A 20,320-nucleotide genomic window follows, 5' to 3' on the forward strand; every position below is an offset into this window, starting at 1 on the left:
TTTCATCTTACAATCTTTACCTCTCTCCCACTGCCTTTCCCCTCCCACCCTGCTCTCCTAATGCATTGGGTGACTGACTCTCTATGGACCTATCACCCATGCACACATTTATGTATTTTCTTTTATTAAAAATATATTTTTCATAAAATATATTCTGCTTCCCCTCCCCCAACTCCTCCCAGATTCTTCCCACTTACCCAAATCCATACCCTTTCTTTTTTTGTCTCATTAGAAAACAAATAGACAACTAAAAAATAATAACAGGATAAAATAAAAACGAATAAGACAAAACAGTTAAATAAGATAACAGGGGGAAAAAGAGGCAAAGAAAAAACACAAGAAACGCATACAGATGCTGAGACAAACGCATAGAAATCCCATAAAGACACAAGACACAAGGACAGAAACCAAAATATCTTAGCAAAAGACCTGTAAGGTGGTGGGAAAAAAAACCTCCAAAAATAGCAGTGAGTTCATGTTGTGTTGCCAGGTCTCCGGCCAGGGCATGGGCCTGCCTTTAACTGTGGTTTGTAAATCCAAGTGAGACTGTGGGAGGAAACCCTTTGTACATGCTTATCAATCAGAGATAGCTTTGGGGTTGGGGATTGGGGGTTTGTGTCTGCCAGCACCCACCTGGCTTAGACCTAGAGCACCATTTATAAATCTATTTACCAGCTGCTTCTGATGGGCGTTTGCAGACCTTTGTGCAACTGTCTTCGCGTGGCTTCGGTGTAGCATGTGAAGAGGCCAAAGGTCTACCGGTGCCCTGTCCTCATATTTGTTTGTCACAGTCTCTCTTTGGCCTGGAACTGGCAAAGGATCCCAAGCTAAGCTGGCCAGCAAGTTTTAGGGATGCTACTAGCTCAAGCACATTCCTGCTTGAGCTAGCTCTCCCGACCTCACCAACTATCTGGAGAAAATGCTCCACAAAGGTCCCTCTTCTTTAGCTCTCTGTACTACAGCTGTTCCCAGCCTCCTTCTCCCACTAGGTCCCCCTAACAACGAAGAGAAGGGTGGGAGGAGGAAGTGACTGAGCAGGGCTGACTCCAACCTCCTCAGGTGCAGACACACAAAACGGTCTTTAGCTTTTCTTTGCTTAAATCCCATAGTTGCTTTATGGATCTAACAGACTGAAACGAAGCAGTAAACAGAGCTTTGTAGAGTGTAGAGTGGTGGGTAAAAGGAGAGTTAGGCTCTTTCTCCAACGAGAAAACAGGAGCCCCTAAGCAAAGTACGCCAGGCAAGTGTTCACAGTGAAGAGGAAGCGGAGCCCTACAAAATAGGAACTTGGCCTGGGAAATCTCCTGAAATCATTGTTGCTAACGGCCGGCTCACGCAGTACAGCGGGGCTATCCACAAGAAAATGGTGTGAAGTCGAAAACCTCCACTCTACTGATTTTCCCGGGTGGGGCCCATCCCTTCTGCTCCCGGGAAGTTTTGAGCCATTGGCAACCGTTCTCCTCGAAATCCCAGCGGATTCAGTTCTTTCCTTCTTAGTCGCTGCCTCTCCACCCCTCTCCGCCCCCATCTCCCGAGACCCCTGGGGCCACGGTGGACTACAACTCCCGGCGTGCCGCGCGCGCCCGGCGTTTCTCTGGGCTCCGCGCGTGGCGGCCACCGAGCGGCTGGGCGGGAGGTAAGTGATGGGCTCACAGGCCGTCTTGGGAACACGCCCGCCCTCCCTCCTCTCCAGGATGAAAGGAACCAGTGAGCACCAGGATAAGGACAAAAACAAAACAAAACAAAACCATCCAAATTACCCCCAGACGCCCGCCCCGCGGTCCCCGTGTGTTCGGCGCCCCGCGGACGTGCACTTTGTCACCTGGAGTGGAGCGGGGCAGAGCTGGCGGGACGGGACGGGGTGCTAGGCTCGGCGCCACACCCCTAGGAGCTCCCACCCAAGGCAGACCGCCCGGTTCTCCCTCCGAATCTCAACAGAAACTTTCCCCTCTGTCCCCTGCGCCACCGCGAGTTGCTTAGCCGACCGCTGGCCGGGAGGACGCCTGTCCTCTGCTCTGGAGACGCCCTTCGGGACGCGTGCAGCCCTGCCCTCGGGGACTTCGGTGCAGCACGGGACCAGGCGAAAGGTTCCTACAGCACAGCCTGGCTTTCCTGGGCCGCCTGTGCTTCCTGGAGGTGGGTGCTGGTCAGTATAGAAGCCGTCTCTCAAAGTACCTAGTCTCCCGTCCTTCCTGACTGGCCTCCCCTCCCCCACCCGAGGGCGCTTTCAAGTGGCCCCCAAAGTTCTTGGTTCTAGAATCTTGAGGCCAGGCTATCCAAAGTTACCTTAGTACAGATGTACTGCCTTAGAAAGTCTCGTTTGGGCGCCCCCCCCCCCCAAACACACACACACACCACAACACGTTTTATCATCACAAAACACACCACTTGCATACAGCACACAACTCACACGTGCTTCCCCTCAAACAAGAGCAATGTTAACATACAGGTCCTTATAAGAGCAAATGGCTAACGTGCTTGTTAGAGTGTGCAAAGATAAGAGGGTGAAACACACACACATACACACACTCACAAATGTCAACTTATTTCCAAAGTTATAAAGTAGCTGGTCAGTGAAACCTTTTACCATCTGTTAGGACACCTCTGTGGCTCACGCTTGATGAAATGGGACCAATTTCCTTTAACACTTGCAGAAACACATCTATTTAACAGGCAAACTTTTGATCACATTAGGCAGGAAGAGGAGGATGGCCTTTTTTATGTGAAGGGGAAGGTGCTCAGAGAAACTTCAGGGCGTCCTTCCTCCTGCAAGTGTACTTGGGGAAGACTCAGGGTTCCTCCATCTTTCCCTTGGAGAGTGGCATAGTCAGAGCTGCCGTGAGAACTGTCCTGAGCTGTGTCCCTGGCTCCCCTGCCCACCAGACTTAAGATTCAAAGCCAGTCCCTTTGGCTGTAGTGGAAAGTAGGTTTCACATCAAGTCCCAAAGTATGGATCTGTTGATGAGTTAGCGCCCCATTGCCTTTGTTTTGGCCCTTCGTGATAATGCACACACAGAAATATTGAGCTCTTACAATTCGTCCCTGAAAATGTATGGCCGCTTTTGCAGCGAGGCAGTGGCAAAGCCCAGGAAAGAGAGCCTTTGACATACTTCTCAGTTGTGGTCCTTTGGGAAACGGACAACTTCTAAAGCCATTCCTGAAACCAAGTGTTTGGGTGGGTGGGGTGACTTAGGAATTCAGGACCCAAATTTTTATCATACGTGTTGACCTGTGATCTCTGAATGTCCTTAAGAGTTAGTAAAGCAGAGGCAGACCGGTTTCTTCTCACTTCTGCCTAGAATCGACACAGCACACGTGACCAAGGATTCTCAGGGTCCTTGGAAGGAACTTGAATTCTCCCTGTTTTCGGTGGATTTTGTTAGTTTGTTTTGTCCTTGTCTTTTGGCTTGGGTTTTTGTTGCGGGGAGGGTGTTGAGAATTGATAATTATCTTGAACTAAAAGTGTCGAAATGTTGATTGGCGTGTGTTTACCACTCATGTACAAATGCTTATGAGTCTTATGGGACAGGAATGTCCCCCCTCCCCATCCCAGTAGCAGTTCCCAGACAATCCAGGACCCTGTAAGATCTGCCAGGTAACAATGGAAAACTCACCCTTCGCCCTACCACTAAGTTTCCCTCCTGAGTTGGAATGATGGTGGTAGGTTGGCACATATTTATTATATATGACTTTGGCAACACCAAGTGCTAATGGGTTAGAAGTGTTGGCTGAATTGGGAGGGGGCAAGAAACTTAGCTAAACCATTAAAATTAAACTTTGCTGGAGCTAAACCATTAAAATTAAACTTTGTAGAATAAGATTTGGTGTGGGTTGGCTTGGGTTGCCTTTCTTGGGTGGACTGTGAACGTTTTTTTCAGGAACACTGGTCTTCTATTATACGTGCTCTCAGAAAGATGCTGCTTCCTATATTGTGAAGTGAAGGGATTTGCTGGCCCGCCAGAGCTTTCCTTATGCTCACAAAGGGATTACTTAAAAGCCAGCTCTGGGAACTTCATCCACGCCTCTGTTAGGAAAGAAAGACTAACGTGGGACAGCAGCTTCCGAGTGTCCACTGTGTGTAGCCCGTAAGCCCTGGGTTTTCTCTGATTTTTCCCACAGGGAGAAAATGAAATAGTTTTCAGCATGGCATGGCTACGCAGAACAACAGTAAAGATCTATGTGGCAACAGGGAAAGGGAAGGAGAAAATAACAGGCTACTTAGACTGCTTCTTTTTCGTTGTACAAAATGTGTGCATAAACAATTCTGCCTGTCTGGAAGTGGTGGTCATTCCCTTGCACTAATTGTGCTGACGGTAGTTAGCCAAAGTGAACAGGCACGCTGTAGCTTTAAAAAGTCAGCCATGAACCAGAAAGCAGTTGCGGCTTGTGTGTGATTCCTAACGTCATGTTGGCTGAGAGCCAGCCTGGTTTTATTTCACTGTGTCAAATTGTACCTCCTTATTGAATTCCTTTGCCAGAGAAAACATTGGGGTTTTTTTGGCAGTTCTTGATAAGCCTATAAAAATGATACGTTTTAGTTGCTTCTAGGTAGGTTTTCTTCTTACTCTTTCAGGGAAAAAAGAAAAGAAAAATAATAGTAGTGATAATAAGACAATGTAGTGTGCTGTCGTAGAGAGCCGCCGTGAGTCGTTTTGTTTTGTTTCTGGGATGCTTAGCAAACGATGAATGTAAAACAGTTCCCAACTAAAGTGCTGTTCTTGTAGCTGGAGCGGCAGCACGTTCTCCCTGTCTGCTCTGACTGTGGATGGATGCGATAGCTCTATGTATATTAAGTGTTGGGTTTCTTTGGCAGTGATCTAAGCGACTTAGCAACTGGAAGTGTGTGTTTGTGTGTGTGTGTGTGTGTCAGGAGTGGAGATTATCCCACGCCTGCTATCCTCCACTTCTGGAAGAACGATAGCATCTTGTGACTATATTGAATGATGTTCTTGCCATGTCACAGTAACCCCTGGAGGAGGAGTGCCGACGTCTAAAGTGATTAGAGAGGAAGTGTATTTAATTTATGGCTTCAGCTGAGTAAGAAGAAACTCTGGACCAGGCTTTTTGTTTTGATTTTTCTTTTCTTTAAAGCAGCCCTCCCCCCCCCCCATTTTGCTAATTGTATGTGAGTTGTGAGGTTTTTTTTTTTTCATATGTTCCTCAGATGATAAATGTAAAGACAGTCATGGGTGTTATTGTATCTCAAATGTTTTGATGATTGTATGTAAATCTGATGGGCTGACTTCCCCACCCCCACCATCAACCTTTCTGTGCTAAGCTATCTGATTTTGTGTGTGTGTGTGTGTGTGTGTGTGTGTGAGAGAGAGAGAGAGAGAGAGAGAGAGAGAGAGAGAGAGCACTTTCTTCTTTAAGTCGGCATGGCCATCTCCCAGAGTTTTGATGAAACTATGAGGTAGCGAAACACTTTCTGACAAAAACTTGAATTAATTCCCTTCTGCATTTCATTGATAGCTAGAAGCAAGGGGACTGAACAAACAAACAAACAAACAAAAAGCAAAAGAAAGGAAAAAAGGAGAAAAAGAAACACAGCCCATGCTGGGAGGAGGCCGGAAAGAGAGGCTGGTTTTCCCCAGTTGGAGTCTGAGTTGCAGTGTCTTCAGGGAGCAGTCCTGTGGACCCCAGCCCTGGTTTGGAAGGAGGCTTCAGTTCCATTTACACCTTCTTACTGTCAAATGAAAGCACCCAGCCCATCACCCAGCCCTTCGGGCCTATCCTCTCTCTCCAGTCACTGGGGACTGGAGATTTAAACAGGCATCAGGGGACTGTGTGAAGCTGTAAAAGGACCATTCGGTTTCTACTTGAGAATATGTATTCTCTCCCTTTCTAAGAATTAAACCCAAGCTTTTCTCCCTTATTGATTAGTTGCGGAAGTAAAGGAGCCCTGCAAGCCTTCCCATGCTCTCTGTTGACATGGACAGCAAGGGACATGGCTGTGTCGGTGTCAAAAAGTAAGTGAGGCCGGCTTCTGAGTTCTGCTTCTGCCAACAACACAGGGACCTGGTTTCTGGTGTTGTTCTTCTTATCTACTGTAGTACAGCATTGGGGGGGGGTCCGTTCATCTACAGTGGCCACCTTTCCCACTTTAACTCCAGTCTGTAGTCCAGCTCTCTGACAAGTGGGAGCTTTCAGAGTCAAGACACATGGAAGGCTGATAGTGTCACGCTATGGATCAGAGGCTTGAGGAATTAAGCCCTACATTCTCACATGAGACGAAGTCTGAGCAGGTGGATTCCCAAGTTCATAGGCTGCTAGGGTGGGGGCAGAATAGAGGCTGATGTTTGTGTTCGTTTTAATAACACCAACTCCAACTTCAAAGCTAAGAGTGACAGTGGCCGGTGTGGGGGGGGAGGGGCGGGGAGGAGAAGCTTGCTTTCGTCAGGTGCAAAGATTAACAACTTCTCTGCCTGATTTTTTAATTTTTCCTTGAAGGTGGACTACTTCGGTGCATACAGAGGAGGTCTCTTTGAATACTGTCCTCACAGGTGGCACTCCCGGTTATGTTTGCTAAGGGTTATGTGTCCGATTCTTCTTAGGAACACACAGGGGAGTTGTGTGTCTCACCATTTCCAGAACATTGGAAAAGCTAACTTGCAGGACATCTCTGACTCCATTGTGCTCATTGGGGAATTATATTGAAACGGTAACCATCTTGGTTACAGGGGGGCTGAAGCTTCCAGGAGGGTGTCAACCATGTCCTTTCTGTCCTTTTGTTTAACATCTTGTCCATAGAAGCCATGATAGGTGAACACGGAGACATGCGCTATAGTTTTATGAGTAGAATGTATGTTTCAATTCACAGAAACATTAGATTAAAATTAACTTAATAAAAATCTCTTTTTTAAAAAAACAATTCCAGAAACTGATGCATCCCCTGCAGTGCTGACATCTTTCCCTTTCGATATGAGGCAGAGAAGTGGGCGGGCCACGGCGGCACCTGCTCTTTAGGGGTGGGACTTGTGAGAGGCAAGCTATAGTATGAGCTGTGGTGGGAACATTTTCGACTCTCTTATCCAGTTCAGTGTGGCTGAATTTGACTAGTGTCCCCGATGAAACTCTTCTTCTCACTTCATCTCTGTAGCTGTAAAGGGGACAACTGTAGTCAAACCTGTAGTGAAGGCCTGTGGAGCCAGCTGCTCAGGAGGCTGAGACAGATAGAAGACCCAACATGGGTTCTAGAGCAAGTCCAAGGCCAGCTTGAGCCACTTAGTGTGGCCCTGTCTCAATAACGGAAGGGAAAAGAAGAAGGCAGAGGCAGCCCAGTGCTTACCTAGCGAGTGTGGAGCCTAGATTTAATCCCCATCAATAAAAACTTCATTGAAATATAATGCATGTATATAGCAAATTGCCTGTGCTTACGAGATAAATTTGGGTAAGTTTTAGCATTTTTGTACCCGTCAGGCTACTGCCACCATTGACATAATGAACAGACACCTCATCTCCACTTTCCTCATAACCCATAGAGTCTCCCCTTCCTGTTTCCTGCGTCCATATCCCCAGGCAGCCATGGTTAAGATAACGGGCATTGTAAACTTGTTTGGCTTTGCTAGAATTTTGCATAAGTGAATGTACATTGTACATATATAATATGTATATAAAGCACCTACTTATATAGATTGGTATCGCAATATAGTCTGTAATTTATGCATATTATTATTGTATTACTGGTTCATTATCTTTTTTTAATTCAGTGTTTCACTATAACACCATTGCTTGCTGGAACTTGTGTAAACTTGCCTCTTTTTCCCAAGTGCTGGGATTAAAGGCATGCACTACCGTACCAGCTAAGTTCATTGCTTTTTACTACAGAGTATTATTTTATTACCTAGGCACACAAATATTTATCTAACTACATGGTGACAGAGAATGGAGTTGTTTCCATTTCTGTAGGTATTATCCAAAGTGAAGTTGCTTTGATTGTCCATGTTCAGATCTTTATGTGAATAGGTGCTTGTTTCATTGTGTATGTACTGAGGAAGGAATTAGAGTGCTTGGCTATATGATAGGTATATGTTAGACTTTGTAACAAGCCTTTTCCAAATCCATTGCTATCAATAGTGCATATCTCAGCCGTCACCTTTCCTCATGAAATCTTTCCCTGTTAGAGATAGCGATGAGGGTTTCGCTCTGATTTCGCTAATGCCTTTTGATGCTCGCTGTCTTCTCTGATGTTGATTTGATATCCATGTATCTTCTTGGGTGAACTGTTGTTCAAATCTTTCACCTCAATTTTTATTGGCTTTTACTCATATTTGTTGGGTAGAATTGTTATGTACTATAATACATAGTTTATTGGATTAGTATTGTTTCAAATTTGTGCCACAGGATTTCTATGTATTATAAATACAACAAGTTCTCTATTATGACATGTTTGGGGCTTGTTTTACAGGTCTCCTTTTAAAGTCTTTGAAATTGAAAAAAGTCTCTAATTTGGCTGTGGTCCTGCTTATTTCTTTCTTTTATGGACAGTGCTTTGGGTGTCACAGTTAAAAAGTCATAGACCAAAGTCTTGGCAACTTTCTTCTAAAAGTTTGATCATTTTAACTTTAGGGATTTAGAACTATGATGTTTAAGTTAGTTGGGTTTTTCTTAAATGATTTATTTTATATGTATGTACGTGAATATCTGTGTGGGTATGTGAGCATGCACGTAGGTGCCTGTGGAGACCAAAAGAAGGTGTGTGACCCTGGAGCTGGAGTTCCAGGCTGTTGAGAGTTGCCCAGTGTGGGTGCTGGGAACCAAGCCCAGGTCCTCTGGACGAGCAGTAAGCACTCTTAACCACTGAGGCATCTCTAAAACCTCTCAAATTCATTTTCATTTGGATAGGGAAATAAATATTAACATGTTTTGTTTGTGTGTGTGTGTGTGTGTGTGTGTGTGTGTGTGTGTGTGTGATGGTGATTTTTTTTTTACTGTAGATAGCCAAATTATCTAGCACCATTTGTTCAAATGCTTCTGCAACATTTTTTGACAAATAATTGATTCTATGTGTGGGTCTATGACTATCTGATTCACTGATTGTTTACATATATGTGTACCAGTGTAGCACTGCATTGATAACTAGAGCTTTGTTAACTGTGGCCTCAAATTAGGTAGTGTTAACTAGCTTTGCTCTTCGTTTCCGTGGTACATTTGATTCTTTATATTTCCTTATGATTTTAGAATTGGCTATCTCCCCCCCCCCACCCCGAGGGGCGGGGAGAAAGCAAGGAAGGAAGGGAGGGAGATAGGAAAGAAATCTAGTGGTATTTACATTGGGAAAACCTGGTGACATTTTAATTAGCATTTGCATAAACTGGTTTGGGGAGGACTGATACAGTGAGGATACTGTGTCTCCAACAAGTGAGCACATTCACCTGGCTCTTTAACTTCTGCTCATAATGTTGTATAGACTTGGGAATGCCGGGCTTTTTGCCTGGTGTGTCCCTGGATCTTTCTTGTTTTTATGATATGATGGTTGTTATTGCTCTTCGAATTGCCAATAATTTGCTGTTAGTCTACAGAGCTACAGTTGATTCTGTGTGTGGTCTTATTTTCTACAGCTTCACTAAACTTATTTCTAATCACTTTTTAGTAGAGTCTGCAACATTTTAGAATCTGGACTACATCATTCCTTGTCCCTTCTTAGTTTTCTGAGCCAGGACCAAAGCTGCATTTGGTCTAGGTCTGTTTCCTGACCTTTTACTGAAGTAGAACCCTCCTTTGTACTATTCTGGTGCTCCTGAGTTATGAGATTTTCCTAGCTGACAGGTTAGAAAAGGCACTATTTTGCCCATGCATGATCTCCGATGATTTTTTTCCCTCTAGTACTTCTGGGTGAATTTTTTTGCCCCAGCCTCAGAAAGTTCCACAGAAATACTGATGAGAATTTTGCTGAACACTCCAGGGAAACCCTCTGCAGGTCTTTTGAGTTAGTCTCTACATGTCTTTCTCTCCTCCTAACTGTCCAGAATGCTTACTGAAAACCCTCTCCAGAATCTAAGTCAATGGTCTTACCTTTCTTCTTTCCCTTCTTTCAGGGTCATGATTCTTTAGGAACTATGGCCAATGTTTTGAGTGACATATTACTTTATATTGTCTGCTTGTTCAGTTGTCTTACAAGAGTAGAAGAATGAATGTGGCCTTCATTATCCGCTTGGATTGGAAGTAGGCATTTCATTCAACCCACGTGACCACTTGCTTGACTTAGGGTATCATGTAGACTTTCTAAAGTCATGAAACATCAAGTCTTAGGATGTGGCTGTAAGATGTCTGTAGCATCTGCAGCCTCTGCTAGTGGTCTCCATTATCCCTAATCTCCATCATGGCAATCAAGCATGCCTCTGGATACTGTCAAAAGTTTGCCAAAGCACAAACTCATCCCTTACTGGGAGCTGAAGTCATTCTAAGCAAGCCTGTACTTGAGGGTATGTGATGCTGTAAATTCTAGGCATTGCTACTCATTTACATTTTGGATATTGGTCCTTTCTGCTTAAAACTGTAAAAGGACCGTACATTTTAAAACTATATCAACCTGGTGAGTTCTTTGTCTTCTTTCTTTTGCTTCTTGCTTTATATATTACAGAAGACAGAGAGAAAGAAGAAGAAGAAAGTAAATGTTGTAAAATATTAACAAATTGGAGAATCTAGGTAAAAGATATATGAGATATTTGCACTGTTCTTCAATTTTCTTGAAGTCTGAAATTACTTTTTAAAGACCACTTTGTGAGAAGGAAGAAAGTCAGGAAAGAAGATGTGTCTCCCTTTGGGAAAAAGCAGCTCTCAACCCATGGCAGGAAGCCAGAGGCCAGCAAGCCTGACACTGAAGGTTGTGCCTGAGACTTTGAATCGAGTCAATATGTTCAGAACACTTGGACGGCTCCTTGATTTTGCTTCTTAGCTATCAGAAGAATAACACTCACTTAATTTATCCCCGCTTTGATTGTCTTGACAATAAAGGAAAGGTTGGAGTTACAAGGTTCAAAAGAAAGCATGTGTGTAATGAATTATTCAGTGAATTACGATGGCAGTCATTGTGTTCCAAGTCAGACAGCGTCACAGTACCTACTGCGAGTCATGCCTACCTACTGCGAGTCATGCCTTCACAAATATTGTTCCATCTAATTACTGCAGTGTTTGATATTTAAATATATTACGGCATTTAACATGACTAATCAGGGGCCAGAAAAGTAGCTATGTGAAATAGTTTTTATTTAAAAATCACATGGGAAAGTGTCAAATCTGAGATCTGAACTCAGCTGTTTGAAATCTAAGATAGCTCCTTTTCCTCCCAGGCGGATTCTGAGCTACAACAGTTCCATAGGCTGGAGTGAGTCTGGTTGTAGGCATTTTGGAGCAGACTTGTCTCAATGTTGTACTGGGTTTTTTGTCTTGGCTAGGAGAGAGGAGGGTTGAAACTCCAACTTCAGGTGTTTAGTTTTTTAGGCATATTGACCTAAAAGGGAAAGGATACACACTAAAACATATTCTTGATATTTCTAAGACATTTTCCTTGTGCTTGTTCATTATTCACTGTGTGTGGTACTGTTTCACACAAGGACATTTTCGTATGATACTTTGACAGTTTTAAACAAACACCATAGAGGAGTTCTCTTCCTTGCCTGCATCTTGCATTCACTCCTGTCATAGTTCACATTTCAGGGTGACTTCTGTTGTGGTCCAGCCACTACGGGTTCGTATGTTCCAGGTTAGGGTGTGTGTGGATTAGAAATGTTAGGTAGGAAGAACAGAGATATGAAAGAAACGGAGAAATGTAGGATAGAACCAGGAGGGCAACTCAGTGAGTACTGAATTTGCCTGCATTTAATTTTCATATGCTCTTATACCCCAGAACAAAAGTGGAGGGGGGGGAGGCAAAAGGCTGCTTTAACACAACACAAAGGACAACCAGAACAGTTACTTGCTTCAGTACTTGAGATATCAAGCCACTATTTCCTGAGTAAAGCATTTGGTGTTTTGGGTAGGACGTGCAGTGAACACACCCTAGACCAAGTATCCTGTAGGCTGCCACTCCCTATGTCAACCCTCCTATTTTAAAATGAAGGAGTAGGAATAGACCTGAATGCTCTGACCTTTGGTCAGGGTGGAGGGGATCCACCTCTATGGGCCATCTTAACGTCTAAAACACCCACCGAGTAGCTACACCCTGGGTCAGGGAGTGTAGCCACACCTGCTGTCAACAACTCTGAAAGAGCAAAGAGAAGCTCAAACTCTCTGACCTCCGGTCAAAGGGGAACAAGACTCATATCTGTGGGTCCCCACAAAAATTTCTCAAATTTGATCCACAAAACTGTTAGATTTCTAATATGGATCCTTGTTAAGATTTTGATGATTTTGTATCTGTGTCGATTAGATGTTGGCATGACAACAACCGAAGCTTTGATTCCATTTGACCGTCTCTGAAGGGCAAGAGGAAATGGGTTTTATGTTTGTGATCTTCAACAGTAAAAACACAGAGCTATATGATAAACAAACAGAAAACTAGCCCCAGCAGGAACACTCACTCCCCAGAATATGATGTTTATATGGCTAGTTAGCATGGGAGGAGGTACTCAAGATGATCTGTGCCCAAGAAAAAGCAAATCAAGTCACAATCACAAACTCATTCACTTGGCAAATGTTTTAAAATATGAAACTAGCGGTCATTATGAAGGGTGTGGATCACTAAGACAGTAGTGCTCCGGAATGTAGGTGTCTTTGGAAAAGAGTTCATCATTATTTTCTAGCAAACACTGTATATGTCAGCAACTCAGTGTGTGTGTGTGTGTGTGTGTGTGTGTGTGTGTGTGTGTGTATGTATGTACATATGTTGTCCTGTAGGAATAAATTTTGAGCCACTCAAGTACTTTAAAATTTTTCTGGAGGACATTTGTGAAACAGATGAAAAAAATTTTAGTAATGTATTTTATTTAACTATGTTATCAACATAACATTATTGAGGTATTTTACGTTTTTGGCATGTGTTTTATAAACCTATTATGCAATTTTTACTTTTTGTATCTCCAGTTGAACACAAGTTTTTCTTGTCTGGTCTGCATTTGGAGTTCACATAGTTTACAGTTGGAAATACTGTAATCACATTCCCAGCCAGCTCCGGAAGTACTGGTTTGCTGTCAAACTGGTTTCCTTTCACCAGGCTGTGGGCTTCCAGTGTTTGTCAAGTGTCTGCACCATCACAGAGTTAAAAATACCTCATCCTAGTTAAGATTTATTCATTGATAATTGCAATTAAACATTTGCTGAAGATATTCAGAAGGGGGCATTTAGCTGCTACTTTAAAAACAGGTGAGTAGGGCCCTTAAAGTCTGTAAGAGAGATAGAGGAGAGGATTTGAGTGGCATAAACAAAAGTCTGGGCGTGGGGAAATCAAGGCTGTTGTTCGCTTGGGTTTCAGTACAAATCAGGGCTGCTGGGATTAAACCTCTGGATGCTAAGCTCGGAACTCGGAACAGAGAGGAAGTTTGACGAGTTATTTGCTTCCCAGCACTCCTCGTCACGTGATGTGCCGCAGCTAAGTGCACTCAACCCTTATTTACCAGAATATTTTTAAACTAAAATTGTCTTGTCAACCTTTGAGGCATTCTTTCCTTTCCTGAGCCAGCCTCTAGTCAGATCTCTGCTTGTTGATATGATGAGGGAAGCGGGGAAATGGAGAGGAAGCTATAGCTCCTTTAGTGGCTTCGTTCTTAGGTTTCTCATAAGCAAGGAGATCAATATTAATTTATTAGAATCAGAGTTAAATTACTTTTAGCCGAAGGCTATTTTAAAACATGGGCAAGAAGTAGGGTAATTTGATTTAAAAATAAGTCATAAAAATAAAGTCAGTTCAAAATAAGAGTACATTTTTGAGTGCAAAAGTAAGCAACATTTAGAAATAGTTTCACAAAAAGCAATGTGAGAGATATATTGTCATAATCACAGCCAGGATCTAAAGTGCCTTTTTTTTTCTCCTAAATTGAAGGATAGATGTAATGGTTTAAAAAAAGCTGTGAGATTCATATAGATTGTATTTATCCAAAGTGTCCTTGGCAAGCTTTCATTTGTGTGCCAAATACCTGTGAAATACAAGCTCAAAACCAAGAGGGGTTTATTTGGGGTCATGTATCCGAGAGGTTTCAGTCATAGTCACCTGTCTCCATGAGGGAAGACACAGCATCATGGTGATAAGCATGCTCAGTGGTGAAGTCTGTCAACCCATGGTGACTAAGTAGAGTCAGGAAGAATGCAGGGCAAGATTTAACTTTCTGTGACACCCCCTCAATGACCAGCTTCCTCTGACTAACCCACCCCTTAATGCAGTCACCTGCCAGCAATGCCGTCAAATTATGAACCCACCAATGGATTATTTCAGTGGCCAAGTTAAATCTCTCAGCATCCAGTCACTTTTGTATGATGCATCACATGAGCCTCTGGGAAATGGTGTCCTTCACCCCAAATCAAAACCCTCCACCTCTGGTCCCCAGAGGCTCACAACCATCCCGTAATACAAGATGCACCCAGTCAAATCAGGGAAGACTGAACTCTTGACAGTTTCAACACTGTTCAAAAGTTTAAGTCCAAACTTTCCTCTGAGACTTGACCTAACCCTTAACCTGTGAGCCCCCATGAACATAGCTTGAAAATTGCATTCTTATAATACGCAGTGGCCCAGGAGAGAGTCCCAGTTAAAAGATGAGCTATTTGGAGACTAGAGACAAATGGACCCAAAGTAAAACCAAAGCCTGGTAGGGCAGATGTCAAGTCTGTAACTTGTTCAGGGTAGAAGGATGCTGAGGTCCAAAGAGCTCAGGCAGCCTTGCCCCGTGCTCTTGCCAGTACAGGCCACGTGGCCCATCTCTTGACCTTGCACCACTTGCTACCACAGCTCTTCCTGACAGACGTTCATCACATTCTTGGGATGTTCTAGCTCTCCCGGGAGCTGTCCACAGGGAGTCCCATCCTGCCATGCACTGCCTGCTCTCCAGAAGGCTCTGTGGTTCTCCGGTATTTCTTCCTACCTGTCTGCCACACCAGTGAGGCGCAGCGGCGTGAGTGTCGGCCTCCTGCTCCAGAAGCAGGCAGCTCTCTTGGGCTGTGATTGCTGTGGCCTCTGCATCCCAGGAAACTGTACCCACATCCACTGGTGCAGAAAGGACACCCTCGAGTGTCACTTCTCCAGGGAACGTCTGTCGGACAAATCTACATCTTGTCCCAGTGACCATGTCTTTTCATGAAGTGTCTGCAAGGCTTCTCTCTGACCGCTCAAGACAATGTACTTGGTTTCTTTTTAGTGCCTAATCTCTAACAACTACCATTTCTTTGGTCCCAGCATTGAACACACGCCTTTTCTGGGCAATCTACAGGCATTTCAAATCCATCCACTCTGCTTTTGCTCCCAATTTTCAGTGTGGCCCTTCCCAATAAATCATTAGCCTTGTAACAGCACTGATGCCAAGTGGCTGTAAGATATCCTTCCCTTAATTAATGGATTAATTAGTCCATTGCCTTTAAATTCAGCCTCCTGTAGAGTCTCAAGGCACAGACAAGATGCAGACAAGTTCTTTGCCAGAAAATAGCCTGAAGGCCTCTAATCTGATGCCATTATAGTTCTCATCCCGGACTTTCCGACCACAGCATTGACTGTCTGAAGTTTTCTCAGCTCTCCAAGAAGCTTCTGATTGTCCATCAGACTCTTTCTTCATAGAGCGTTCTAGAACCCCTCCAGTCTTTACCTCCACGTGTTTTCAAGTTCTTCCCACAAACAATCCCCAGTTTTTCTAATCCAAATTTCCGGACTCAAGAGCAACAGATTTCACTGACTTTGCATTGTTGATCACCCCTTTGAATTGTGAAAGAATGGGTTTATAACACATCTAAGTGAATATCAACTGAATATTAAGTCTTGAAAAATTTAGTATATTAGAATTTACTAAAAGAACCCCCTCCCCCCTCTGTGTGTGTGTGTGTGTGTGTGTGTGTCTTATGTGTGTGTGTGTGTGTGTGTGTGTGTGTGTATGTGTGTGTGTCTGGGAATGCCCTCACCTACATTCCCAGAGGTGTGCAAAAACAATAAAGGTTAGCCATCATAACCTTTAAGTTCTGACCAGCCTCTGGAGTCTGTCAGTCATAAACACCATAAAACCCACATGAGCTAGATTCTGAGAATGTTTCTACTATTTTTTCCTGGCCTCCATGGAAAAAGTAATGGAAACTTTTTTATCAGCACTTAAATTCTGATGTATTGTCTGCTGGGTGTAGTAGGCAGCATACCAGTCTTATTAAGCTATGTTTGTACCCATATGAGAAAGTTCATAATAACTTCTCGGTAAATTTGTATGTGGCTGCCAGATTTTCATTGAGTGTATATCTATCAGGATTATTATATCTTTAGATCTTTCTCTCTCTCTCTCTCTCTCTCTCTCTCTCTCTCTCTCTCTCTCTCTCTCTCTCTCTCTCTCTTTCTTTTTGAGACAGGGTTTCTCTGAGTAGCCCTAGCTGTCCTGGAACTTACTCTGTAGATCAGGCTGGCCTCAAACTCAGAGATCTGCCTGTTTGCCTCCTGAGTGCTAGGATGAAAGGCATGTGCCACCACCACCTTGCTCTTTATTACTTCTTGAAAGTGAGTTACTTCATTAAGATTTTCTAGTGTGATTTATTCACTCATGATATAGTGTTCTCTGGAACATGATGTTTCTAACAATATGCCCATGGGCTACAAGGTTAAATGGAAACATTGACTTGATAAAGTGACAAAACTGAAGACAAATTCTGCCCCTTTCTTTCTTGATACTATTTTTGAAAAAAGCATAATATACATATGTATTTTTGAAGACATCATGCCTATAAAATACTGAAAATTTTACTAAATTCATGTGGATTTTTAAAGAAAGGCTCCACTGTGACAGTAAATAATAAATATTAAAGGAACCACAACACACTTCTGTCTGCTCTCTCAATTTATCAGTGCAAATCTAGGACCGCAATGGAGTCACCATCTCAGAAGTGTCTTGAACAGCACAATTTAAATTTCTTCTGTACTCTGATTTGTGCTTTATAATATATGAAGGGAATGGTCCATTCATAATGGAATAAAGTTGAGTATCTCAGGTTGGCAACAGAAAAGTCATTGAAGCTGACATAGTACTTGCCCAGCAAGCAAATAGCCAAGTACATTCATCCTCCAAACATACCCAGTGTCAGACACTATTTGGTCTTGAATCTTTTCTTATTTATTTATTTACTTATGTAATTATTTATTGGGACAGGGTTTCTCTGTAGCTTTGGGGCCAGTTCTGGAACTAGCTCTCATAGACCAGACTGCCCTTGAACTCACAGAGATCTGCTTGCCTCTGCCTCCCAAATGCTGGGATTAAAGGCATGCGCCACCACCGCCTTGCAGAATCATTCTTCAGCCATCATAACCAAGAGAGGGAAGGAGCGCAGAGCCTTGAAGGGGTTTCTCAATGTCAGCTCATTTTTGTTTGTTATCCAGAATGACGGAAAATCTCAGCACATGGATCATTACCCTGTCAGCATGGGTATAAAGATGTATAATTAGTGCTGTGAAAACGAGCCGCTTCTTTCAGTACATAGCACTTGCTTGCTACGTGGTAGGAAGTCCTGTATGCACAACCACACAGGCTGTTGTCGTTGTTTTGCTGTTGTTTTGTTTTGTGTGTTGTCAACTTGTTACAAGCTGGAGTTATCTGAGAAGAGGGAAAAAGCAATTGAGATTATTTCTTTTGAGGCAACAATTGAGACAAGTCCATGGGCGTTTTCTTGATTAAGGATTGGTGTCAGAGAGCCTGGACCATTGTGAGTGACACTACCCTAGGCATTTGGTCCCAGGATCTAAAAAACCTAAATGAGCCATGGGAGCAAGCTAGTGATCAGAACTTCCCCACTGCTCTGCTTTGGGTCCTGCCCTGACTTCTTTTCATGATGGACTATGGTATAGAAGTATAAGCCAAATAAACCCTTTTCTCTTCTTTTGGTCATGGTGCTTTTTCACAGCTATAAAAAAAAAAACCTAAGACACAAGCACACACTGCTTAAACTCAGGAAGGAAACTCTTGTAACCAGAAGACATTGGTTGTAAATGCTTGTAAATTAAGCACTACTGAGAAAATGGCCAATTGCATGTCCATTGGCTAATTTGATTGATCTGCTTATTTGGTTGGTTGGTTGGTTTTTGTAGTTGTAATTGTTTGTTTGTAATTAAGGTTCTTGCTTTGAATGAGATATTTTTCTTAGATTCTGGCCTTTTAGATGTGTAGAGACCTCGATCAAAGTCTAGGTAGGCATTTTGTTCTAAGAACAGCAAAGATCTTCTCAACTTGTACTGAGTGTTGAGCTGTGCCAATCCTAATTCCAGAACCCCATTCTTCTCACCACGCTGGGGGTCATCAGAGCCTCTGTCTCCCAGCTGAGCTCCAGCTCTCTCCTCTGCTTTGAGTTCCAGACCCGTTAAATCCTCTCATGACAAAAACTCAGGGGCGCTGTCTCAGTGACGGTACCACCATCATTCAGCCCTCCACTGAGCCTATCAGACTGTGGCGATTCTGTCCATTAGTGTTTTAGCCGTGGTCTTCTTGTTGTTATAGCCACTGCTCTGGTCTGAGTTCTTTCTTTTCCCTAGTTACTCTCCTAGTCTGAGATTGTGATTTCTGCAGAGATGACTGCAGTAAGTTCACGCTCCCATTCTTTCTCCCCTCCTCGTTCCTCTTCCATACTCCTCAAACTGTGGCTCTGACTAGGCCACTCCTTCCTAGAAGGTTGTTTGCTGATTTCCTAGTATGGACTCCTCAGTGTGGTCTCCAGGATCATCAAGGCTCCTTGGCTGACTGCATCCCTACCACAGAGCTTGGAATGAATAATCTTCTCCTGACTTCTTTATACATTGAAACTCCCTAGGCCTGCTGTGTCCCAGCACAGTGTTTGTGTCCTCCCTAGCTGTTGTATAACTTGTGGCTTCCATCTGCAGCACGCTGTTGATCAGTGTCCACCCTGAAACGCTGCAGGGCACGTAAGGCTTGCTGTGCCTTTTACTCCCAACTGCGTTTCTAGTTGGAGAGTGGAGGCTTTGTCCCATAGGTGTCTGTTAAGTGGAGAGTGGAGGTCTTTGTCCCCTAGGGTGTCCGTTCAGCTCATGGGAATTTGCCACAGGAACAGGAAGCCTTTGAAGGATTTGATCAGGGAAACAATGTGATCAGCTGGCCCCTCTGGGAATGGCCGTGGATGAGGTTTAGACGGGTGCTCCTGAAATAAGTATGAAGTGAGGGAGAGTCCCAGAACTGCAGAGCTTTGCTTCTCTCTCACCGCTGTACCTCTGTCCCTTCTCTCTGAACCCAGGAAGAAGAGCTACCCAAGCCTCTCAAACATGCCTGATTTTCATCTGTTTAATCGCTGTCATTCATTCTGAACAATGTTGACTGACTTCCTTAAGTGTATACTTGACACTTAGAATAATACAGTGAGGACTGGCCAAGTTCAGATGTGTGTCTCTGCCCCACATCTCTTTAACCCACCGTAGAAGGTGCTACAGTGGTCATCTGAATGAAGTATTGGGTTTTGGAACAGATTATAAATTAAGTACTTCCTGATGCCAGGAAGTATCTTAACACAGAGGCAACCCTTGAATTGCTTGGACTGGTAAGGATTCATCAGGTAGAGAGAGTGTCAGAAGGGGTTGGAACAGAATGCAGCAGAGAAGCATGATCTATGAGAAATGGCTTTTTCTTTGAATTGGGAGACCTGTGTTAGAGTCACATTGTAAAGTAAATATTCACACTGAATTGCAGAAGGAATATTAAACCATAGCCCACCAAAAGTGACTGGGCCACTCTAAATGTCTCTAAGTTAAACAGTATTTGTGGGAACCATTTTCATTAAAAGTCAAATACTTTACTGAGAAATCATTAGCTACTCCAGTATGAGTAATGATCACAAGAAACTAAGACACAGAAGAAGCATCATAAGTCCTTCTGTGGGTAGAATGGGATAGGCCCTGAGGGAAGTGAGTAGCAGGCTCCTAGTGAGCTGGCTCAGACTGGTCCTTAAGGGCAAGGCAGTGAGCCTGTCGATCCCTGCATTTGTGCCACAGTCTGACACCTTGGATCTGTGTTTTGCAGTTCCATGGAAAATGGAAGGCCTCCCGATCCTGCAGACTGGGCTGTGATGGACGTCGTCAATTATTTCCGAACAGCAGGATTTGAGGAGCAAGCCAGTGCTTTCCAGGAACAGGTAACTCAGACTGCAGAAACACAGGATGGCAGTTCCCTCTCTGTTCACACTGAGCAGGGAATGAAGAGGGAGGCCAGAGAGC

General features: G+C 43.7%; 1 protein-coding gene across 3 annotated transcripts in view; it reads left to right on the forward strand.

Moving 5' to 3' along the window:
• Nucleotides 1-1,358: 1,358 nt before the first annotated feature.
• Samd13 (sterile alpha motif domain containing 13) overlaps nucleotides 1,359-20,320 on the forward strand; it is a 35,704-nt gene continuing 16,742 nt past the window's right edge. The window contains exons 1-2 of one of the 3 annotated variants that reach the window (XM_048453630.3): nucleotides 1,359-1,636; nucleotides 20,127-20,238. In XM_048453630.3, coding sequence (XP_048309587.1) covers nucleotides 20,131-20,238 — 108 coding nt within the window. In that variant the 5' untranslated portion in view covers nucleotides 1,359-1,636; nucleotides 20,127-20,130. Of the gene's footprint in view, nucleotides 1,637-1,663; nucleotides 2,137-5,883; nucleotides 5,970-20,126; nucleotides 20,239-20,320 lie in introns of those variants that run through there. The other 2 variants (XM_048453629.3, XM_048453627.3) reach the window with 2 other exon arrangements.

This window comes from Myodes glareolus, chromosome 17 (genome assembly GCF_982192425.1).
Source record: "Myodes glareolus chromosome 17, mMyoGla1.1, whole genome shotgun sequence".
NCBI classification, from domain to species: Eukaryota; Metazoa; Chordata; class Mammalia; order Rodentia; family Cricetidae; genus Myodes; species Myodes glareolus.